General features: G+C 43.5%; 1 protein-coding gene across 1 annotated transcript in view; it reads left to right on the top strand.

Moving 5' to 3' along the window:
- Positions 1-25,939, top strand: part of LOC139317511 (la-related protein 4B-like) — a 72,965-nt gene that overhangs the window by 17,613 nt on the left and 29,413 nt on the right. The window contains exons 2-5 of the mRNA XM_070944579.1: positions 2,963-3,008; positions 12,238-12,402; positions 14,880-15,013; positions 15,374-15,482. Coding sequence (XP_070800680.1) covers positions 2,963-3,008; positions 12,238-12,402; positions 14,880-15,013; positions 15,374-15,482 — 454 coding nt within the window. The remainder of the gene's footprint in view (positions 1-2,962; positions 3,009-12,237; positions 12,403-14,879; positions 15,014-15,373; positions 15,483-25,939) is intronic.

Genomic DNA, 25,939 nt, shown 5'->3' on the forward strand with positions numbered 1-25,939 from the left:
AGAAGCTAAAACTTGGAAAATCTCCAGGTGAGGATGGGTTACCAGCAGAATTTTATAAAGAATTTAAAGAAACCTTGATCCCAAAATTACAGAAATTGTATAATAAGATATTACATGGAGATGATATTCCCATGTCGTGGCATGCTTTTCTATGGTATGGGAAAAATAAAATACATGGATATTTCCAAAGACATTTTGTTAGAAATGCATTGTTGTTAGTATGGGGAAAAATGAAAGAAAGACATTATATGAAAATACCAGTCTGACACTCCATGATGGAAGCACTGATACATCCGAATGTGATTAATATGGAAAAAATTGTAAGGTATAAGGACATTTTAAATGACAAAGGGGAACTTAAATCTAAACAAGAACTGACCAATCAAGGGATTGACTTAGCATGGTGGCCACATGTGCAAATACAATCAAGATATGAGAAAGATGCAAGAATGTATGGTTTTTATAAAGAACCAGCGGAACTAGACCAGATATTACTACGGACAGATGAAAAATTATTTTAAAAAATATAATTATCTATTGAGTATTAAAATGGAAGAAGAGCACGTGAAAGAAACAATGATAAGATGGGCTAAAAATTTTGGTTATCCACTAGAACTAGATAAATGGCAGAAATTGGGGATAGAAACCGTAAACTAACAATGTCAACGGCATATAAGGAAAATCTATACAAAATGTTTTATAGGTGGCATTTATGTAAAGATGTTTGAAAATTTATCAGTTAAATGTTGGAAGTGTAATCAGATACCAGGTTCATATTATCATATGTGGTAGACATGCCCAAAAACAAAAAAATACTGGACTAAAATACATTGTCAGGTTCCAAACAGAAGAAAATAAAAGGAGACAAACCTGGATGGCTGCTACCTTAGTTTAATCACTTCTTGGCACTCACTGACAATCGCAGATGAAAATCTTGTTAGGGCTACTGCCCTGTGCTTCCCACCACCATTTATCCATTAGTTATCACCACCCACCCAATCACGTGCGCTGCTCCCTCCCATGTGACCCGGAAGTTGGCTTATGTTTAATTCTTGAATATTTACAACCAGCATCTAAATAGTTAATTCGCTTGAGTGTTTACAACCAGCATCTCAACAGTTAATCCATTTGTTATTTCCGGCTGGCCATGATGATGTCATCCCCCAGCTATTCCCTCCCGTCAATCCTATCAGTTCCTGGAAGGCTCGATGAAGCAGATGCTGGGCTGAAATGAGGTTTGTGCGTTCCTCCCCCCAAGAATGGCAGCTCCATGCCGACAGCACACTGGAGCTGACATACATACTTGGTTAAAAAAATGATAAAGCAACACATAGATTTGAAACCAGAAATATTTCTGTTGCGTATATTACCAGAACAGTATGATAAAGGGAACACATACTTAATTTTACATGTACCAAGAATTGTGTTTGCACAACAATGGAAAAACGAAGAGATCCCTACAGAGGAAAGTGTTATAAAAAAAAATATTAAGATGTGCTGAGATGGATAGATTAACATTTAAAATAAAAGAGAAGGAAGAAACAGAATACTTTTTAACATGGTACTTGTTTTACCAATGGCTAATTAACAGAAACAGATGTTAGAAACTAAAAAGATTTAAAAGATAATTTAAAAAAAAAATGTATTAAAAATTTTGCAAGATGGATAAACTAATTGTATTATTACTTTGTGATTAATATTGACATGTTGATCATGATTACTATTATGATTATTGTTGTATTTCTACTTAAAATTAACTGTGCCCAGACAACACGCTGTTCTGATAGATATGGAACTTTTTATGTTTATTTTTTTTTAAATGTATCAATTAAACATACCGTGTTTCCTCGAAAATAAGACCCTGTCTTATATTTTTTTGAACCCTGAAATAAGTGCTTGGCCTTATTGCCATGCGCTCAAAAGCCCGATTGGCCTTATTATCAGGGGATGTCTTATTTTGGGGGAAACAGGGTGTATTTAAAAAAAATCAAAAAAGGAAACAAAAAGACCAAAACACCTCCTGCCCAGCAATCAACACACAGATGAGCAGAGATTAACACCAAGATTATTATTAGACCAACAATCAGAAAGCAAACAATACCCCAATGAAGAAACTGCCAAACAAGCTAACAGTAAACAACAGCCCAATCAAGGAACCACCAAGACCACTCCCACCAACACTTCTGGGGAAGCCACTAGAATATAAAATGAGAGCAAACCCCACTCCCTACTAGCACTGATGGTGTTACCTAGTTTGGTAATAAAATGTCTGCAAGAAAACAACCAAGCTCATGGAACACCAATGACCCCACAGTTCAACCCTGAGCTACAAATATGCTTTTCTATAAGTTTGAAAATTGATGGCAAGGCCATTCATTCAATATTATCCTTGACATGTTTAACTCCTCCTCTTGGAAAATCAGGACATCATACAAGGTCTTTCATTTTCTACATCTCCAATTTTTTTCTCCTAACAACCCTGAGAGGTAGGTTACAATAGACTGAGTGATAGTGATTTGCCCAAGATCACAGTTTACATACCTGAGAAAAGAGTCTTGATTCTGCCTCTTGGACCTAATTGAAAGTTCTGCCAACTACACCACAAAGGCTTTCTCAGTGTAATAATACAATCACATTTAAAATGATATCTATGAAAACGAAGAGTAAATTACTAAATATGATGACTTCTTTTTATAATAATGTTATTAAGTTTATCAAGATATAAAATACAAAAGAAAGTGAAAATAGTGGGACAATGGGGGACGAAAAGGGAAGAGAAAGTAGTGTATAAACGGGAAAAAAGAAAATAAAAACATTGACTTCTGACTCTTTTTAGTGCAGTAGAATAAGATAGTAACATTACAGGCTCAACTCTTTTACTTTTACATACTAAGATGTATTGGCCATTTCTATAACAAACTTATCTAATCAGCAATAATAATGATGACTTCTGTCCTTCCAGAAAAAACTCTTATGGCTATCGAAAAAAGAGAGATGACAAGTTCACGGTGAGTATGTGATATCTAGATGTTCACTTGAGGCTAGAAGATTCTTGACTAACACAGCCTCAGTGTGGAATGATTTGAAGTGATAATATACAGCAACTAAAGAATAAAAACATCTATTCTAAATAACTTCAAATTGTCATGAGGTAAATGAGCACATCCGGCTCAGATAGCCGGATGTGAGTCCCTGTTTGTGAAGTGGGGTCGCGGGGTGCAGATGGGCTTGCTGACTGCATACCTGGCTCCCTGCCATGTAGCGGCAGCCCTGCCCGAGCTGCTCGACGTCATTGCTGGGGTGGCGGTGGATACCCCCAGACTTATAGTCATGGGGGATTTCAATCTGCCATCCGCCGGTGAGGCGTCAGAGGCGGCTCGGGAGTTCATGGCTTCCATGATGGCCATGGACCTGACCCAATTAGTTCAAGGCCCCACTCACATGGGGGGACACACTCTGGACTTGATTTTTGTCTCTGGTCAGTGGCTGAATGATCTAGGAACTGGGGATCTAGACGTCAAGCCCTTGTCATGGACAGATCATTCTCTCCTTCACTTAGACTTTCAAGCCACTACCCCCCGCCGCAGGGAGACGGAACCGACTAGGTGGTTCCGTCCCAGGCGCCTGATGGACCCTGATAGGTTCCTGATGGAGCTTGGGCCATTTCCTGAGACCCTGGCACATGACTCGGCTGAAGACCTGGTGGCCGCCTGGGAGAGGGCGGCCGCCGGAGTTTTGGACCGCGTCGTGCCTTTGCGGCCTCTGACCCGATGCCGATCTCAATTGGCTCTTTGGTTCTCCGAGGAGCTGAGAGAGATGAAGCATCGGAAAAGATGCCTAGAGAGCATTTGGAGGACTAGTCAATCCGATTCCGACCGGACACTGGTGAGGTCTTATATCAAGACCTACCTAGTGGCGATAAAAGCGGCAAAATCCAATTATTTTTCCGCTCTTATCGAATCTGCAGAGAATCGCCCAGCTGCTCTGTTTAGGGTGACCCGCTCCCTTCTTCGGGAGGGAGCGCGGGAAGATCCCTTGCAGGGTCGAGCTGAGGATTTTGCGCAATTCCTGCATGATAAAGTCGCTCAGATTCGGGAAGGCTTGGACTCCGACTGGATGAGTCCAGGGGGGGAGACGGGGGTAGGTCTTGAGAATATTATCTGGGAAGAGTTTGACCATGTGGCTCCCGAGAACGTGGATAGGATTCTGGGTAGGCTTAGTGCTGCCACATGTTTACTGGACCCGTGTCCCTCCTGGTTGGTATTGGCCTCTTGGGAGGTTACACGAGGCTGGCTCCAGGGGATTATAAATGCTTCTTTGAGTGAGGGTGCCTTTCCCGCTGCCTTGAAAGAGGCGGTGGTGAGGCGTCTCCTCAAGAAGCCTTCCCTGGACACGGCTGTATTAGCTAATTATCGTCCAGTCTCCAACCTTCGTTTTGTGGCGAAGGTTGGTGAGAGTGTGGTGGCACGACAGCTCCCCTGGTACCTGGATGAAGCTGTCTATCTGGACCCGTACCAGTCGGGCTTCAGGCAGGGGTACAGCACGTAAACGGCATTGGTTGATGATCTCTGGAGGGCTCGGGACAGGGGTTGTTCCTCTGTCCTGGTCCTATTAGATCTCTCAGCGGCTTTTGATACCATCGACCATGGTATCATGCTGCAGCGGTTGAGGGGGTTAGGAATAGGGGGCACCGTGCTGCGATGGTTCTCCTCCTTCCTCTCCGACCGCTCGCAGTTTGTGTTGGCAGGGAGGCAGAGGTCAACCTCGAGGCGCCTTGTGTGTGGGGTGCCGCAAGGGTCGGTCCTCTCGCCCCTTCTGTTCAACATTTATGTGAAGCCGCTGGGCGAGATCATCCATGGTTTTGGGGTGAGGGTATATCAGTACGCTGATGACACTCAGCTGTACATCTCCACCCCAGACCACCCCAATGATGCCCTTTATTTATTTATTAATTTTATTTCTATACTGCCCTTCTCCCGAAGGACTCAGGGCGGTGTTCAGCCTGATTAAAAGCACAAAGACAGACAAAATTTAAAAATAATTAAAATTATTAAATGATAGGCCCAATTATAAAACCCCAAATTTAAAATCCCATTTTTAAAAACCAATTAAAATCGTTACATTGATAGCCCAGCCTGGCGGAACAACAAGGTTTTGAGGGCACAGTGAAATACACGGAGATCAGAGATTTTACGAATTTCTGGGGGCAGTTCATTCCAAAGGGCAGGGGCTCCCACAGAGAAGGCCCTCCCCCTGGGTGTCACCAGCCGACATAATTTGGCCGATGGCACCCTGAGGAGACCCTCTCTGTGGGAGCAAACTGGCCGGTGGGAGGGTACTGGTGGCAGAAGTCGGTCTCGAAGGTACCCGGGTCCAATGCCATGGAGCGCTTTAAAGGTGGTAACCAACACCTTGAATCGCACCCGGAAGACCACTGGGAGCCAGTGCAGCTCGCGCAGGAGGGGTGTCACGTGGGCACAACGGTTGCGCCCATAACCACCCGCGCGGCCGCATTCTGGACCAGTTGGAGCCTTCGGGTGCTCTTCAAGGGGAGCCCCATGTAGAGGGCATTGCAGTAGTCCAGTCGGGAGGTGACAAGGGCGTGAGTGACTGTGCGCAAGGTGTCGTGATCCAGAAAGGGCTGCAACTGGCGGATCAGGCGAACCTGATAAAAAGCCCCCCTGGCCACGGCCGTCATATGTTCTTCTAAAGACAGCCGTGCATCCAGGAGGACGCCCAGATTGCGAGCCCTCTCTGTAGGGGGTAAAGACTCACCCCCAATAGTCAGCGATGGCACCAGCTGACTATATCGCGACGCCGGGAACCACAGCCACTCAGTCTTGGAGGGGTTGAGTCTGAGCCTATTTCTCCCCATTCAGACCCGCACGGCCTCCAGGCAGCGAGACATCACATCAAGGGCATCGTTGGGGTGGTCTGGGGTGGAGATGTACAGCTGAGTATCATCAGCGTACAGATGGACTCTCACCCCAAAACCACGGATGATCTCGCCCAGCGACTTCACATAAATGTTGAACAGAAGGGGCGAGACCCATGCGGCACTCCCCATGCAAGGCGCCTCGAAGTCGACCTCTGCCCCCCTGTCAACACGAACTGCGAGCGGTCGGAGAGGAAGGAGGAGAACCACCGCAAAACGGTGCCCCCTATTCCTAACCCCCTCAACCGCTGCAGCATGATACCATGGTCGATGGTATCAAAAGCCGCTGAGAGATCTAACAGGACCAAGACAGAGGAGCAACCCCTGTCCTGAGCCCTCCAGAGATCATCCACCAACGCAACCAATGCCGTTTCTGTGCTGTACCCCTGCCTGAAGCCCGACTGGTACGGGTCCAGATAGATAGCTTCATCCAGGTGCCCGGGCAGTTGTCGTGCCACCACACTCTCAACAACCTTCGCCACAAAACGAAGGTTGGAGACCGGACGGTAGTTGGCTAATTCAGCCGGGTCCAGGGAAGGCTTCTTGAGGAGGGGCCTCACCACCGCCTCTTTCAAGGCAGCGGGAAAGGCACCCTCACTCAGAGAAGCACTTATAATCCCCTGCAGCCAGCCTCGTGTAACCTCCCGGGAGGCCAGTACCAACCAGGAGGGACACGGGTCCAACAAACATGTGGCGGCACTAATCCTACCCAGAACCCTGTCCACATCCTCGGGAGCCACAGGATCAAACTCCTCCCAGATAATGTTCTCAAGACCTACCCTTGTCTCCTCCCCTGGACTCACCCAGTCGGAGGCTCCAACTGGTCCAGAATGCGGCTGTGCGGGTGATTATGGGTGCAACTCGTTGCACTCATGTAACACCTCTCCTGCGCGAGCTGCACTGGCTCCCAGTGGTCTTCCGGGTGCGATTCAAGGTGTTGGTTACCACCTTTAAAGCGCTCCATGGCTCAGGACCTGGGTACCTACGAGACCACCTTCTGCCACCGATAGCCTCCCACTGACCAGTTCGCTCCCACAGAGAGGGACTCCTCAGGGTGCCGTCGGCCACATTATGTTGGCTGGCGACACCCAGGGGGAGAGCCTTCTCTGTGGGAGCCCCTGCCCTTTGGAACGAACTGCCCCCGGAAATACGCACAATCTCTGACCTCCGAGTTTTCGCTGTGCCCTCAAGACCCTGCTCTTCCAACAGGCAGGGCTATCTTTGTAATGGAGTTTTAAATTTGGAGTTTTAAAATTTTTGGATTTTTAACGAATTTCGGCCGCAAATGTAAGAATTTTAATAATTTTTAAATTTAATTATGATGCTTGTATTGTGTTTTTACTTGGCTGTGCACCGACCCGAGTCCTTCGGGAGAGGGGCAGTATAGAAATAAAATTATCTTAATCTTATCTTAAATGCCAAGGTTGATGCTGACTCAAATTTGCATCAGATGTTAAAGCAATTTTACAAAAAAATCTCTTCCTCCTCCTCTATTTGAATTCCTTTTCTGTCAAAAAATGAATCTGTTCTACAAAACATAGGAGAAAATTCTCCCATAACAAAATAACTGATTCTCATTTTAGGTCTCAATGCTTTCCCACATACTCCTAGGCTTTTTAACTAACCATGTTCTATGCTTTCCCTACCAACTATAATTTCCACCTCTTTTTCTTATGCTTTTTCTTCCTTTATGCTTTTAAGTGGCATGTTTTGTTTGAAGACTTGAATCTGCCTTTCCATTTTTCCCACAGAACAGAGATATGCTTGCATTTAACGCTATATTGCATTTAACGCTAGAGTATCCGGAAACGCCCCAGGTTTCCGGATACTACACCAGCCACGACTCCAGGGGAGGGGCGGAGGAGTGGCGGTAGTTATTAAGGAAAGTCTTAGGCCTAGGGAGGTCACTGTTCCTCAGGTTGGCGGGCGTGAATCCCTCCTTTTGAAATGGGACCCTGGAGTTCAGTCTGGGCTGTTGATCACGTACCTCTCCCCCAGCTGCATGGCCTCAGCCCTGCCCGCACTACTAGATGTCTCAGCCGAATTGACGGTGGAACTCCCCAACCTTTTGGTTGTGGGAGATTTCAATCTGCCATCGGCCGGTGAGTCATCTGAGTTGGTGTGGGAGTTCATGACCTCCATGACGGCCATGGACCTGACTCAGATTGTACAGGGCCCAACTCATATTGGAGGACACACACTCGACCTTATTTTTCTCTCTGGACAGTGGATAAATGATCGTGGGGAGGGGACTTTATCTATTGACCCTCTGTCATGGACCGATCATTCCCTCCTTAGACTCGACTTTTCCTCCGCCATCCCCTGTCGCAGGGGTGCGGAACCAGTAAGATGGTTCCGCCCCAGGCGCCTGATGGAACCCGAAAGTTTCCTGATGGAGCTTGGGTCATTTCCCGCCTCCTTAGCCCACGATTCATCTGAGACCCTTGTCGCGGCCTGGGAACAGGCTGCGGTGGGGGCCCTGGATCGAATCGCGCCTTTGCGGCCTCTGATCTGACGCAGATCCCGGGCGGCTCCTTGGTTTACCGCGGAGCTCAGGGAAATGAAGCGTCGGAAAAGACGCCTGGAGGGTGGTTGGAGATCTTCCCGATCCGAGTCCGACCGAACACAACTAAGAACCCATATTAGGTCTTATCTTGTGGCGATGGAAGTAGCGAAACGTAACTATTTCGCCACTCTCATTGCATCTGCAGAAAATCGCCCAGCAGCCCTGTTTAGAGTGACCCGCTCCCTCCTTAATCAGGGAGCGAGGGAGGACCCCTTACAGGGCCGTGCTGAGGACTTTGCACAGTTTCTGCAAGATAAAATCACTCAGATTCGGACCGGGTTGGACTCCGACTGGACAGAGTCCGTTGAGGTGACAGGGCCTAGTCTCGGTGGAGACATCTGGGTTGAGTTTGAGCCTGTTTCATTGGATGACGTGGACAGGATTATGAGTAGGCTGGGGTCTTCCACATGTTTACTGGACCCTTGTCCCTCCTGGCTTGTTTCGGCAGCCAGGGAGGTGACTGGAGACTGGATCCAGGCTATTGTCAACGCTTCACTAAAGGAAGGGGTCTTTCCCGCTGCGCTTAAAGAGGCGGTGGTTCGACCCCTCCTTAAGAATCCTAACCTGGATCCTGACGTACTTAACAACTACCGTCCAGTCTCCAACCTTCGCTTTTTAGCGAAGGTTGTTGAGTCCATGGTGGCACAGCAATTCCCTCAATTCCTGGAGGAAACTGACTACCTGGATCCTTACCAATCTGGTTTCAGGCGTGGCCACAGCACGGAAACGGCATTGGTCGCCCTAGTAAATTATCTCTGGCGGGCCAGGGATGGGGGTTGCTCCTCCATCCTGGTCCTTCTTGACCTCTCAGCAGCGTTCGATACCATCGACCATGGTATCCTGCTGCAGCGGCTCAGGGGGATAGGGTTAGGAGGCACTGTTTTACAGTGGTTCTCCTCCTATCTCTCGGGCCGTCTGCAGTCTGTTTGGGCGGGGGGTCAGGGATCCTCCCAGAGGCCTCTCACTTGTGGGGTGCCTCAGGGCTCGGTTCTCTCTCCTCTGCTCTTTAATATCTATATGAAACCGCTGGGTGAGATCATCCGTGGTTTTGGGGTGAGGTATCATCAATATGCTGATGATACCCAGCTTTACATTTCCACCCCTGACCACCCTAGGGATGCCCTTTCCGTGATGTCCCACTGCCTGGAAGCGGTGCGGGTTTGGATGGGGAGGAACAGGCTTAGACTCAACCCTTCCAAGACTGAGTGGCTGTGGATGCCGGCATCCCGGGATCTGGAGGTTCCATCCTTAATGATCGGAGGTGAAACCCTTGCTCCCTCCGATAGGGTCCGCAACTTGGGTGTCCTCCTGGATTCTCGGCTGTCTTTAGATGACCATCTGATGGCCATAACCAGGGGGGCCTTCGCACAGGTCCGTCTTGTGCGCCAGTTGCACCCGTTTCTAGACCGGGATGCCCTCGCCACGGTCACTCACGCCCTTGTTACCTCTAGGTTGGACTACTGTAACACCCTCTACATGGGGCTGCCCTTGGGATGTGTCCGGAGGCTTCAGCTAGTCCAAAATGCAGCCGCGCGGGTAGTTACGGGGGTGATCTGTCCCCGTCCCCACACACACACACACAGCCAGTCGAGGGTTAAGGAAACACTTTGGAACGCACCCAGTTCTTATCTCCGACTTGGCAGCGATAGACACACCGTCTGCCAAGTTACTTTATTTTCACAAACAGACAGATAAGATACGAACGTTCAAGAAAGTCCAAACAGAAATAATATTCCTCCCAGCAGTTCCGGACGAGGCTTTAGTGACTGTCCAAGGTTTTGCTTTGTTCGTCACAAAAGATCCTTGACCACCACTCTCTATTATATAGTCTCTGGGGTGTGGTCTCTGGGGTGTGGTCCAGTGACTCAGTTCTAATCCCTAGCACGCCTCCCAAGCTGCTGCAAACGTTTATCACGCCTTCGGAGGCGTGCGTCCAGGAATGATGTGTCATTATCACTTTGACTCGAATCAGCTGTCTCCTCTCCCTCGGCCGGCACTTGAGACAATGCCAGAGGGGAGGGGCCTGGAGAGGGAGGCCTGGCTGACTCCTCTTCCTCATGCTCGGAGCTTTCTTCCTCCGATGGGACAGGCTCAGAGGGCGGGGCCACAACAGGGGGCGTCTAGATACTCCCGTGTAACACCTCTCCTGCGTGAGCTGCACTGGCTACCGGTGGCACTCCGGATACGTTTCAAGGTGCTGGTGCTCACCTATAAAGCCCTTCATGGCTTAGGCCCGGGGTACTTGCAGGACCATCTCCAGCCGTTCTCCCATCATCCTGTGCGCTCTCACAGAGTCGGCCTCCTCAGGGTGCCGTCGGCCAAACAATGTCGGCTGACGACCCCCAGGGGGAGGGCATTCTCTGTGGGAGCCCCGACCCTCTGGAATGGATTGCCCACTGAGCTCAGGACAGCCCCCGACCTTCTTTCCTTCCATCGTGAGCTGAAGACGTGGCTCTTCCGCCAATTAAACTGATCTGTTTGGGGGTACACTGGTATAATTTTAAATCGTTTTTTAATTGGGTTGCTGATTTTAATTTGGTATTGTATTGTGATTTGTATTGAAGTTGTCATTTTGTAAGCCGCCTTGAGTCCCTAGGGAGAAAGGTGGCATATAAATCGCAATAAATAAATAAATAAATAAATAAATAAATAAATAAATAAATAAATAAATAAATAAATAAATTTGTTTCATATTTTGGTCATTTGGTAAGGAGAAGAAACATTTTAATGGCACTTAATGCTTGGAAATTCTAATTTTAAAAAAGAAGATAAAAACTAATACCAAGCTAATATAAAGTAAAGAAGAAAAAAAGTGAAGAGAAAGCAAAAAGTGCAAGAAAAGAAAAGAGCGTTGAAGAAAAATAGAAAAGAAAGAAAATACATACAAAGAAGTGGCTCCTGATATTGTTCACAGCAGTTATAAATACAATTATATTTTAACCTCTCTCTCTAAAGTTACATCATAACACTCTTCTTTCTATAATCTGCCCTGTCTAATCACCAAAGCCATAAATTACAAGTTCATTTGTTTCAGTTTTACACAAAAAGTCCGTAAGATATTTCCAGTCACCAATAAATATAGATGGTGTAGTTTCTCTAAACAAGGAAGTTAATTTACCCATCTCAGCAAGTGCTGTCAGTTTCACCAACCATTTCTCCTTTGTGGATAGTATTGAATCTTTCCATCTCTCTGGGTGGTTGCTTTTCATGCATAAAACTCTCAAGTTGTGCCCAGAAAATCTGCACTAACTCCTTACTCCTTAAAGTAGGAACTGAAAAAAATTCTAATCACCTAGGCTTCTTCAAATGAGATGATGGTAAAGAGCTTTCTTTGTTGCATTATCTGCCCTCTGGGACAGCATCCCCAGGAGATAAGCTCCCCTCCCAGTCTTTTTTTGAGTTGGGCAGCCTAGAAATTGGAGGATTAATAGATGGGTGGGTGGGTGGGTGGATGGAGTTATTAGTCTACTATGCATGACCAATGTTTATAATTGTATTGCATTCTAAATTGTAAATGATATATTTAAATTTATACCATCTACAGAGGCATAGCCTGTTAGCAGGAAAGAAATGTTTTTAATAAATAGAAAGTTGGATGATGTACCTCTTTCATGACTGCTTGAGCATGAGGTATACAGGTGTGTTTCTTTAGATTTTGGCTGTTTTCTAACAGTTTGCGCCCTTTTCCTTGAGGATTGATGTTGCCTCGCTTTTGTACCCTATGCTTCTCTTTCAGAGAGGACAAACGCAATCACCACCACCTCCAAAGCCACCATCTCCAAGTTTTGAGCTGGGGTTGTCCAGTTTTCCTCCCTTGCCTGGAGCTGCTGGGAATCTAAAGACTGAAGACTTGTTTGAAAACCAGTTGTCAAATGTGATTGTTGCAACATCAAAAGAAAAAGTAAAAATCCACAGGTGTCGGGCAAGGGTGAATTTGGGGACACATACTTGTTCACTCTGAGAATCATAATGCCTTAACTTCTTAATGGTACTTGTGATTGCTCTGAGAAAAGAGGCTCCAGAATACCGTATAAAGTACTTTCTCCAGCAGGCTAATAGTCAATTTTGTATAAGGTAGTCCTCAGTTTACCACCATAATTGAGCCCATAATTTCGGCAGTAAATCATGATGGTCATAAAGCAGGTCACCACATGACCAAATACAATTTTACGACATTTTTTGTGGTGGTTGTTATCTGAACAAGGCAGTTGTAAAGCAAATCCATTGTTTGCTATGGGCCTTTTTTTTTTTTTTTTTGCTGGAAACAGGAAGTAAACACATGACTGTGGGGCACTGCAAATGGTTGGTTGTTGAATGACCAAAATGTGGTAATGTTACCAGAGGTGGGGTGCAGAACCTTTAATCCAGGTCATAAGTAGTTTTTTCGTTTGCTAAGCAACTTGTAAGTCAAGGACTAGCTATAGCGCTGTTGTACTTGGTAGTGGACTTGCCAATACATACATACAGTGCATTCTGAAAGTGTTCAGACCCCCTTCACTTTTGTCACTTTTGTTATGCTGCAGCCTGATTCTACAGTTGTTGAAATTCATTTTTTTTCTCATTAATCTATACTCAATACCCCATAATGACAAATTGAAAACAGAAGTTTAGAAATGTCTGTAAATTTGTTAAAAAAGAAAAAACTGAACTATCACATTGGCATAAGTATTCAGACACTTTGCAACATGTGAAATTTAGCTCATGTGCCTCCCATTTCTCTTGATTGTTGCTGACATGTTTCTACACCTTGATTGGAGTCAACCTGTGGTAAATTAAATTGTTTGCACATGATTTGGAAAGGCACACACCTCTCTATAGAAGGCCTCACAGCTGACAATGCATACAGGAGCAGAGCAAAAGCCATGAGGTCAAAGGAACTGCCTGCAGAGCTCAGAGACAGAATTATTGCAAGGCACAGATCTGGGGAAGGCTACAATAATTTTTTTTGCTGCACCGAAGGTTCCTAAGAGCACAGTGGACTCCATAATTCTCAAATGGAAGACGTTTGGCACAACCAGGACTCTTCCAAGAGCTGGTCGCGCGGTCAAACTCAGCAATCAGGGGAGAAGGGCCTTAGTAAGGTGACCAAGAAGCCTCTCCTCAGTGCAAAACACATGAAAGCCCGCTTGGAGTTTGCAAAAAAGCACCCGAAGGACTCTCAGACTGTGAGGAACAAGATTCTATGGTCTGATGAAACCAAGATTGAACTGTTTGGGCTCAATTCTAAACATTATGTCTGGAGGAAACCAGGCACTGCTCATCACCTGCCCAATATCATCCCAACAGTGAAGCATGGTGGTGTCAGCATCATGCTGTGGGGGTGTTTTTCAGCAGCAGGGACTGGGAGACTGGTCAGGGTTGAGGGAAAGCTGAATGGAGCAAAGTACAGGGATAGAGCCTTGGTGGCACAGCAGACTAAAGCACTGTTAAGTAACACCAGCTGCCTGCAATTACTGCAAGTTCAAATCTCACCAGGCTCACGGTTGACTCAGCCTTCCATCCTTTCGAGGTAGGTAAAATGAGGACCCGGTTTGTGGGGGCAATAAGCTGACTTTGTATAAAAAAGAACACCGCTGGGGGGGGGGGGGGGGCAAAGCCCTACTAAGCAGGTATATACAAAAGTATGAAGGCTATTGCTTAACGCATTGTAAGCTGCCCTGAGTCTCCGGAAAAGGGTGGCATATAAATTGAACCAATAAATAAATAAATAAATAAATATACTCAGCACTCAGGACCTCAGACTGGGCCGAAAATTCACTTTCCAACATGACAACAATTCTAAGCACACAGCCAAGACAACACCAGGAGTGGCTTAGGGACTCTGTGAATGTCCTAGAGCGGCCCAACCAGAGCCCTGACTTAAAACCTATTGAACATCTCTGGAGGGACCTGAAAATGGCTGTCCACCGACAGTCGCCATCCAACCTGACTGAGCTTGCGAGGATTTGCAAGGAAGAATGGCAGAAAATCCCCCAATCCAGGTGTGCAAAGCTTGTCGCGTCATACCCCAAAAAACTTCAGTAAGGCTATAATTGCTGCCAAAGGTGCTTCCAACAAAGTACTGAGTGAAGGATCTGAATACTTAGGCCAATGTGATATTTCAGTTTTTTCTTTTTAATAAATTTACAAGCATTTCTAAAATTCTGTTTTCACTTTTGGGGTACTAAGTGTAGATTAATGAGAAAAAAATGAATTTCAACAACTGTAAAATCAGGCTGCAGCATAACAAAATTGACAAAAGTGAAGGGTGTCTGAATACTTTCTGAATACACTATATTTCTTTCAACTCAGCCTCTAATGGTATTATGTTCAGTTATAAACATAATGTGTTGTTGAATTGAAATGTAGTTTAAATGACTTGAATTTTGTTTTCCTCAGAACACAAAAGATCATAGTGTGGGTGTGAGTACAAACACTGTACCATCTGGAATTCCTTGTGAGGCTTCTTTGCCAGTTTCTTCTACTCTACCAGACACATTTGAACAATCTCCTTTCTCATCTCAGTCTCCCTAGTAAGGACCTCATAATACAAAGCTTTCAAAACAATGTTTTGAATGAACGTTTTACATTTTTCATCATCAGAAGGCTAGACATCATTATGCCAATAGCTCTTGAACTTTTCATAAATAACACTGCTTATGTAATACCAGCTAGCTATAATTTTTGTCTGAATTGTGCAAAAGCAAATACTGACTTACAGCTTGATTGTCAATGTTGTGAGAAGTATCCGTCTGTCTCCAAGATAGTTTCTTACAATAAAGATAAATATTTTGTTCCCATAGTGGTGATCTGCCTTTTGCATATGGATGTCACTGTGCAGAAGGTAGAATTGAGGTATTTTCATTATAATCACATCTTCCTTTCTATTACAGTGATCCCAAAATTATGGACAAACAGCAGAGAGAAACTCAAAATATTGGAAGACTTTCTTCAGTTCTTTCTACTGCTTGTAAATCAGTACAAGTCAATGAGGCTTTTGTAGCAGTAAGTGCATTTTGATTTTTATAAGAAGTTGATGAGGACCAAGTTTTTAGCTTTTCATTTTCATTTTTAGTTATTTTAGAGGAGATATTTATTACCACAAAAACACACACTAAGCCATCATGTGATGTTTTGTTTTGACTTAGTGTATTATGCAAATCCAGCTGTTGTGATAGTTTCAAAGAAGCCACCATAGTTTTCAAAGAACTCTCTAACCTCTGAATTCCAGTTGTTTTATAGAGGGCAGGTATATAAGCCTTGAAATTATGACATGTTGAATCGAAAAGTTACAATTAAACACCAGCAGCAAAATAGTCAGAATGGCATTTTGGCAGTGAATTCACTGTGTCAAAAACAGGTATGTTAATATATATCTTCCAAAGCTATTACATGCTGAGAATCAAGAACTAAACCATAATGACCATTGTTTGGTTATGCCATTGTTTGTTATTCAAATCCAGCCATTTTAATTTGAAAGCCTTGGATTATGATTCAGTCTGTTGTTTGAATTAAAACAGTTGGGGTTTATTTACCAACCATGACATAGTGCTGTGGTTCATGTCTCATTGTGACTGTTTCAGCCATCCTCCTGATATTTACTCATACAGGTATTCCTTGACTTACGTCCATTTGTTAAGCAACCATTTGAAATTACAGTGACCAGTCCCCACTGTTACGGTCATTGCAGCACCCCTGCAGTCACATGATCAACATTTGGGCATTTGGCAGCCCACTTGCACTTACAACCACAGGGGAACTTCAGGTCCCCTACCTCCCCCCCACCTATCACACACACACACACACACACACACACACACACACACGCCATATATGCCCTTTCAGGGCACTTGGCACCCAGCACTCCATGTTCCCTGCTGCCCTAGCTGACCTTCACAATCTTCTTGCTCCAACTACTCACTAAGCATGCCCAGTCTTTGCGAGGCACCTAATGGCCACACAAGGCTTTCTTCCCAAGGTTGTGTACAGCAATTTTCTGGAGAAGATTGCATCACGTGGCCTTGGGAAGGGTTAGGCCAGGCACACCCCATCTGTAACAGGAACAAGAAGACAGCAAAGGTCAGCTGGGGTGGTTGAGTGCAGGGCAGTGAGCCTGACTGCAACTGGAACTGGCTTGGAGCAGCTGTGGCTTCCTGGGGTGGCTGCAGCTTTGTGCTGCACTGCTGGGCCATGCTGGGGCTGGGCTTTGCACTGTGCTATGGCTTCTTGGCTTCTTGTATCCCTAGACCCACAGCACGCCAAGAAGCCATTTTGTGGCATGCTACTGGGCTGGGCTGGGCTAGGCTGAGGCTTGTAGGGGTGGCTGCGGACTCAGACTGCAGCTCAGGAGCTTCCGACAGCCCCAGAGGTGCAGCACACCAAAAAGCCCTTGAGCTGAAGCGTGGCAAGCAGCCCCAGAGTTGTGTGATTATGGGGCTGCTTACCATCCCACAGGGCAGGGTGCAGGGAGACCAAAAGAGCAAAGATGGGGGAGAGGTAAGTTGGGGGGGAGTTGAAGGCAGTCTGTTACCTTACCGAGGCTCAGGGCTGGGAGAGACCGATCCTAGAATGGCTTGGAATGGGGTGGGCTCTTAGTTAACAACTAGTGGACTTCAGTTAACAGCAGCAATGGGAGGGCCAGGAGTGCTGTCACTAAGCAATTCAGTCATAAAGTGTGACATCAGGTGACCACATTGCTTAGCGAAGGTAATGTCAGGGTTCCAAGTAACACCCCTAACAAAATAAGACTCTGAGGCTTGAATTTCCTCAAAGTTCCATTTTATTAGAGATGTCATATTGGCACATCTGGGAAAAGCCGAATCTGAAAGCTTCCATGTTTTCACCACCCAAAGGAAAGTCCAGGTCCCTGCCCAGCACCTACATGTCCATCACATGGTCCAATCAAAGCACCGTCCCATCTGGAGATGCCTCCCAGTTATACCCCTCCAGGTGCAGGGCAAGATGTCCTTGACTCTCTGAGAAAGGAATGTTATTATTATGACTATATATCTTCCCTGCTCCATACAATCCCCCCTCCCAGTTTCCCACAGTACTAAATGTGGCAGGCCTGAAGGCCTGACAGGCCGCCCCCCCCCCCATCAGAAGATCGTGTCCTGTAACGAAAGCAACACAGGGTTAATTCAATAGGACTAACCACCTCTTCTCCCCCGCTCCTGGGGGACCCTTTGGCTTATCAGGGTATTTATCATGGAATTGTTTTACTAGCCTGTTGTCATGCCCCTCTCAGAGTCTGAATCCAAAGGGGAAGAGGAACAGCTGACAGAGACTGAGAGAAGGGATCCATTGGCTGTGGAAGAAACTGGGGAAGTGCAAAGTCAGGCTGGGCAGAGCAGGGGAGGGGTAAAACAAGGGAGAGGGGGTTCAGATGAAGACCCACCCCCTCCTCATCCTAGGCAGCGCAGGGAGGAATGGACAAGAGAGCAATGTGGGTTGCGTGGCTTACAAGGGAGGAAAGGGACCCGATCCTCTTTACAAGGCACAGCTGCTGATGGAGTTTAAAAGTAGAGGCAAATGGGAGGGCCGGTTGTCGGGAACAAACGCTGAGTTCATCTGGTGCTTATCTGAGTTCCTGGCATCCTCCCAACTGGTTTGATTTACTGCCATGCTACTTCACTTCTGGAATTCCCTATTTTGCTTGCCCTGTCGGATTAATTACCTTGTCTTGCCTTGTTGGATTTTTAGTTGAAAGTTTTCTGTTTACAACATTTGGGACTGAAATATTGTCAGCCAAAGACTATTACAGGTTGGTGGAAGAGCTCTCTCCAGGCCAGAGAGTTGAAAGAGACATTGGGGGCACAGTTGGTGATAATAAAGGGACTCATATAGGTTCTCTGGCTGTGTTGCCTTTGTGTCACACCCCGGGTCATCACACCTGTCTGCTTTTACACCCCAGCTTTCAACCCAAGTAGCTTCGGACAAAGGGTACCCCTTCCAATGAACTATTTTTTTTTTAATTCATATTAAAATATTGGACACAGTGCCGTTATCTCCGCCATACACACTAAAATATAAAGCAAATATCATATATACTAATCATACATTACTGATAATATACAATTATTCTGCCCAATATACTCATTTATATTTACATATATTAAATAACATTTCGTGTCTACAAATCCTGATTATTTCCTGTTCCAACTCCCACCTCTCAGTTCCAATCATTGGTAAAATGTATTCCATATATCATGATATTCTGTCTCTCCTTTATTTTTTAATTCTAACGTCAATCTATCCAATTCTGCGCATACCAACATTTTCTTCATTATCTTCCTTTCTAAAGGTATATTTTCACTTTTCCACTGTTGGGCGTATACCATTCTCGCTGCTGTTATAATGTGTAGTATTAAATATGTTGATCCTTTACTAAAGCCCTCTGTTATGATTCCTAATAAAAATAGTTCTGGTTTAAATTCTAATCTTTGTCCAACCATTTTTTCTAACCACATCTGAATCCGTCACCAAAATTCCTTTCCTTTTTTGCATGTTCAACACGTGTGGTAATACGTGCCTGGTACTTGATTGCATTTCCAGCATTTCAGTGATATACTACTAAACATTTTAGCCAATCTTGCCGGAGGAAGGTGCCATCTATAAAACATTTTATATAAATTCTCCTTGTATGATGTGGCCAGCGTTAGTTTCCTATTTCTTTCCCACAGTTTTTGCCACTGTTCCAATTCAATGTTATACCCAAAATTTTTGGCCCATACCACCATTGTCTCTTTAACTTGTTCTTCCTCCATTTTATAATCTAATAGATATTTATAGATTACCTTTATCAATTTCTCATCCGTCCCCAATAAAAATTTATCTAGTGTCATTAATTCTCTGTTAATACCCCACATTTTCACATCCTTCGCATAACATGATTGAATTTGTAGGTATGACCACCACTCCAATTCTACCCCTTGTTCTTTTAGTTCTAGCCTAGTTTTTAATTCCCCTTTTTCGTTTAGTATATCCTTATATGAGACAATTTTTCCCAAATTGATGAGATTTGGGTGTACCAGCGCTTCTAGGGTGGAAAGCCAGACTGGTATTTTTATGTAATTCTGTTGTTTAATTTTGTTCCATACCACCAGTAGAGCATGTTGTATATAATGCCTTTGAAAGTATTGATGTGCCGAGTGTCTTCCATACCAGAGAAATGCATGCCACCCCAGTTGTATATCATGGCCCTCTAGTGTTAATAATTTCTTATTCCTTAAAGTTATCCACTCTTCAACCCAAGTAATTGTTGCAGCTTGATAGTACAATTCCCAATTGGGCAAACCAAACCCTCCTCTTTCTTTTGATTCTTGCAATAATTTCAATTTGATCCTTGGTTTCTTTCCTTGCCATATAAATTTCAACATTGTTTTATTCAGTTTTCCAAAATATTTTTTCTCTAATTTTATAGGTATGTTTTGAAATAAGAAGAGTATCTTTGGCAGAATATTCATTTTTATTGCCGCTATTCTGCCCATAAAGGAGAGTTGCAAATTTTTCCATCTCTCCAAGTCTACCTTTATTTGGTTTGTTAGTTTAGTATAGTTATCCTCCTTGATCGTTATACACCTTACAGTTAAGTAAATTCCTAGATACTTCACTTTCTTCACTAACTGAATGCTTATTCCCTTAGTCAAGTCATCTTTCTGTTTATTTGTCATATTCTTGGCTATCATTTTAGTTTTTTCCTTATTTACTTTTAGTCCGGCTACTTCTCCATATTCCTCCAATACCTCCATAAGCCTCAGGCCCAATTGCAATGGTTCCTCTAGAATGAAAACTAAGTCATCTGCGAAGGCTTGCAGTTTGTAAACTTCTCTTTTAATTTCCAATCCTTTAATTTGCGTATCCTTCCGAATAACCCTCGTTAATACTTCCAATGTTAGTATAAACAATAACGGCGATAACGGACACCCTTGTCTTGTACCTTTCTGAATTTTAATATTTTGTGTCACCTCGCCATTCACTATTACTTTAGCCTCCTGCTTAGAATATATTGCCATAAACCATTCTTGCCAAAATCTATGTACCGTATTTTTCGGAGTATAAGACGCGCCTACCTTTTTTTGTTGTTGTTTTTTTAAGTTTTTTTTAATTTTTTAGACAAGCACACATACAAACATACAATGTATTTTCTTTGAACAGAGTATTTGGCTGGTTCACAAATTTAAACAGTGTTTAGTCATTTCAATTAAATTTACAATTTCTATATTTCCTTTTTGCCATATTTATTCCTCATCTATTTTTTTTAAAAAAAAAACCAATATTACCCTTCATTCTCATCTCTAATCTTAATCAAATTCAATTTTTCCCTTCTATTCTATATTATACCCCTTCCCATTGTCATCTATTTTTATATCCATCCTCACATTGGTTAATTATTTAATATTACAATGTTTAATACAAATTCAACATTTTTATATAAATCAATTAGTTATAACTATCTTTTTTGTATATTAATCAATATGAACATGAATATTCCAATTATTTCCATGCAATCCAATTTCTTACAAATCAATTAATTATATTTACCAATAATAATAAACCAAATAATTTTCCCCATATATTCCTCCAAACCATAACTTAACCATTTCTGCTTTCAACACAATATACAATTAATAGCATCTCAATTGTTACAATTCCCTAGTTAAATAGACCTTTTTTTCTTTTGTGTTTTAAAATCTTGAACTCTCCTCTTTTGCCCTAAATTTCCCATTGTTTTTACCTACCTTTTTTGGTGAGCAAAAAGAAAAAGAAATCTCTCTCCCTGCCTCATTTTGTCATGTTGCAGCAGAGCCTGCTTTACTTTCAGTTTCGTTTTAGCTAGGGGAAAAAAAATCTGCTCCAGCACTCTTTGCAGCAAGCGAAGAGCTTGCAAAACAAAAGCTTGCAAAAGAGTCTGCGCAAAACAGCTGAGAGCAAATCAGCTGAGAGTCGGGAGGCCGATCTAATCAACCAGCTGTACATCTCAACCCCAGGCCACCCCATCGATGCCCTTGAAGTGATGTCCCAGTGCCTGGAGGCCGTGCGGGCCTGGATGGGGAGAAACAGGCTCCGACTCAACCCTTCCAAGACCGAGTGGCTGTGGCTTCCGGCGTCCCGATATAGCCAGCTGGTGCCATCTCTGGCTATTGGGGGTGAATCACTGGCCCCCATGGAGAGGGCTCGCAACTTGGGCGTCCTCCTGGATGCACGGCTGTCTTTAGAAGAGCATATGACGGCCGTGGCCAGGGTGGCTTTCTATCAGGTTCGCCTGATACGCCAGTTGCGTCCCTTTCTAGATTGGGACTCCCTATGCACGGTCACTCAGGCACTCATCACCTCCCGCCTGGACTACTGCAATGCTCTCTAAATGGGGCTCCCCCTGGGGTGCACCTGGAGGCTCCAGCTGGTCCAGAATGCGGCCGCGCAGGGGATTATGGGAGCGACGGGGCACTCCCATGTGACACCTCTCCTGCGCGAGCTGCACTGGCTCCCGGTGGTCTTCTGGGTGCGCTTCAAGGTGTTGGTGACCACCTTTAAAGCGCTCCATGGCTTAGGGCCAGGGTATTTACGAGACCTCCTTCTGCCACCAATAGCCTCCCACCGGCCAGTACGCTCGCACAGAGAGGGCCTCCTCAGGGTGCCGTCCGCCAGACAGTGTCAGCTGGCGACCCCCAGGGGGAGAGCCTTCTCTGTGGCGGCGCCCGCCCTCTGGAACAACCTCCCCCCAGAGATACGTACAATACCAGACCTCCGGACTTTTTGTCAGGCCCTGAAAACTTATTTATTTCACCTAGCCGGGCTGGCTTGATCCCACAGTTTTGGTTAAATTTAATTGATTTTAATTGGGTTTGTTTTAAATTGCGGCCAAAAATATTTAATTATTTTTAAACTGTTTTTAAATTTTGTATGTTCTGTTTTATTCTGGCTGTTCACCGGCCTGAGTCCTGCTGGAGAAGGGCGGTATACAAATTAAAACAAATAAATAAATAAACTTGTGCTGATTAGCCTATGCTGAAGCAGAATGGGGCTGTTTTTTCTTGCTGTTTGCTTGCAAGGAGGTAACTGCTGGGAGGCAGAGGCCAAAAGGTGGGGGCCAGTGGGTGGGCAGGGCTACATTCGGTGTATAAGACACACCTAAATTTTCACCCCCTTTTGGGGGGTAAAAAGGTGCATCTTATACTCCGAAAAATACGGTATCTTAATTGTTGTAACATGAATTTCTATTTGACATCAAACGCCTTTTGAGTATCTAGGAATAACAATACCACTTGCTTCTCACTGTGTTTTTCATAGTATTCTAGTATATCTAATATTGTTCTCATGTTATTCCTTATTTGTCTTTTGGGCAGAAAACCATTTTGATCAACATGTATAAACTCGTTCAGGAAACTTTTCAATCGTTCAGCTACTATTGATGTAAATATTTTATAGTCCGTATTCAACAGAGAGATCGGTCTATAGTTTTTAATTAACGTTAAGTCAGCATCTTCTTTCGGAATCAACGTGATATTAGTTTCCACCCATGATGGTGGTATCTTTGCTTCTCTTAGAACTGCATTGTATACCTCAAGTAATATTTGCCCTAGAGTGTCTTGTAATTCTTTGTATATTTCTGTTGGTAATCCGTCGGGGCCTGGTGTTTTATTATTCTTTTGGTTTTTTATTGCCTCTATTAGTTCTGGCATCTTTATTTCTTCATTTAACATACTTTTAATTTCTTCTGGCACTTTGGGCAGAATGGCTTTCTCTAAACATTGTAGTGCTTTTTCTTCTATGTAACTATCATTATCATTGTACAATTTCTTATCAAACTCCTGGATTATGTTCTTTTTCCCCTCACTTTGATGACATATACTTCCATCTTCGTTTTGCAATTTACTAATCCACCTTTTCTCTTTCTGCTTCTTCAATTTATAGGCTAACCACCTCCCTGGTTTATTTGCATTCTCAAAGAAGTTTTGGTTAGTTCTCTTTATGTGTTGTGCCAAATCCTCCTTTTCAAGGATGTTCAGTTTATGTTTAGTTAGGTCCATTTGCTGTTTTAGGTTTCTTTTTTGAGGTTCCTTTTGTAACTCTACCTCAAGTCTTCTATATTCTTCTTCTAAGTATTTCTGTTGTTGCTTCTTCCTTTTGTTTTTGTTTGCCGTGTATGATATAGCAACTCCCCTTATATATGCTTTCTCAGTATCCCATAGGTTTTGTAGGGATGTATCTTCTTTCTTGTTTTCTTTGAAAAAGAAACCCATTTGTTTTTCCATCATAAGTCTGAATTCTTCCTCCTTTAGAATCAATCTATTTAGAGTCCATCTTACAGTTTTCTTTTGTCCTTTCCAACTAACACTCACTGGATTCTGATCTGCCCAGATACTTGTATCTATTTCTACTTCCTTCACTTCAGAGTTTAATTCCATCGACATCCATACCATGTCAATTCTGGACCAGGATTGGTGTCTATTGGAGTAGTATGTGTATTGATTTCCCCCCCTGATTTCTCTCTCTCCAAATATCCTTAGCTCATCTACCATTTTAAAAAAGGTTCTAGGTAAAATTCTTCTAATTCCCCTTTTTACTTTGTTGCTTTTGTAGTCTAATTTTTTATCTATTATTGCGTCGAAATGTCCTAAAATACAGAGGTTTTCACACTCTATGCCACGGATAATATTATGTGATTTTTTTTTTTTTATTGCAAAAGTTTTACAATTACATTTTCACCCCTTTCCCCCCCCACCTCCCCCCCCAATCTTCCCAACCTCCCTAACCCTCCCTAACCCTCCCCTCCCCCCCAAACTTCCCAACCTCCCTAACCCTCCCTAACCCTCCCCTCCCCCCTGACTTCCCTATAATATACTCATAATCATGAAGAACCCTAATATAATAACATAATATAATATAACACTTATATATAAACTTGAGCCCCTCCCTCCCCTGTATAGTTTTTCTCTTTATCTCATTACTTTAAAAAACTTCTAGTACATTATTTTCAAGTAAAAGCTATTTGATACTTTCTAGTTTGATATTTGTTCTGAACATATTCTATCCACCTTTTCCATTCCCACTCATAAGTCTCTTGTGAACAATCTTTTAAATATGCTGAAATCTTCGCCATCTCTGCAAAACTGGCCATCTTCAAAGTCCATTCCTCAATAGTGGGCAAAGCTTCATTCTTCCAGTATTTACCTATCAACAATCTTGCTGCTGTTATCATATACAATATCAATTTTGTTTCACCCAATGTAAAACCCCTAACTATACCCAGTAAAAACAATTGTGGAGAAAATTGAATTTTTTTCTTCAAAACATTCTGCATGACCCACCAAATTTTTATCCAAAAAGCCTTAACTTTCCTACAGGTCCACCAAACATGATAATACGTAGCATCCAAACATTCACATCTCCAACATTTTGGCTGAACATTAGGGTACATACATGACAACTTTTTGGGATCTAAATGCCATCTATAAAACATTTTGTAGAAATTTTCCCTCAGGCTCTGCGACTGTGTAAATTTAACATTCTGAACCCAAATTTTTTCCCATGTTTCCAGCATCACTGGTTCTTCAAAATTCTGTGCCCACTTAATCATACAGTCTTTAACTAGTTCAGTTTCTGAATCTCTTTCTAGCAAAACATTATAAAGCCTTTTGATATGCATTGGACCTTTCTCTCTTATATGTCTAACCAATTCTTCCTCATGCAACATAATACCAGTTTTTTGGTCCTCTTTCCATCTCAGTTGTAATTGATTATATTGTAACCAAGTTAAATTAATCCCTTCATCCAACAGTGTCTGCAATGTCTTCAGCTGCCATCTGCCCGCATCTGTAAAAAGAACCTCTTTATATAAAAACCCCCCGAGTGACATTATATTTGTATTCCACAAAGTATGACCAAGATCCAGCCATAGCGGTATTTTATAATCCCATTTGAGTCGGTGCTTCTTCCAAACTCTCATCAAAGAATCTCTAAGTATATGACTTTTAAATACTTTATCTACTTTGTCGTCGTAAAATAAGTAAGCATGCCATCCAAATTCAAGATCAAAACTTTCTGCATTCAATATTCCAGTCTTTTTCCTTCCAAACCAATCACTTGTTAAAGTTAAAGCTGCCGCATCATAATATAGCTGTAGGTTTGGAAGTTTAAGACCTCCTCTTTCTGGAACATCTTGCATAATTTTCAATTTCACTCTCGGCTTCTTCTCGTTCCAGACAAACTTATTCACTCCAGATTGCCAAACTTTCAATTGTTTATCACTTTTAAGCACCGGAATCATTTGAAACAAAAAAAGAAATCTTGGCAAAATGTTCATCTTAACTGCTGCTATTCTTCCAAGTAAAGACAGCTGCAGTTTTTTCCAAGTCTCCATGTCTTTCTGCACCTCTCGCCACAACACCTCATAGTTATTTTGAAACAATTTCATGTTTGATTCTGCAACCTGAACTCCTAGATATTTTACCTTAGGT

Source organism: Pituophis catenifer, unplaced genomic scaffold (assembly GCF_029215685.1).
Source record: "Pituophis catenifer annectens isolate HBS135680 unplaced genomic scaffold, rPitCat1.0.hap2 SCAF_5, whole genome shotgun sequence".
Taxonomy (NCBI): Eukaryota; Metazoa; Chordata; class Lepidosauria; order Squamata; family Colubridae; genus Pituophis; species Pituophis catenifer.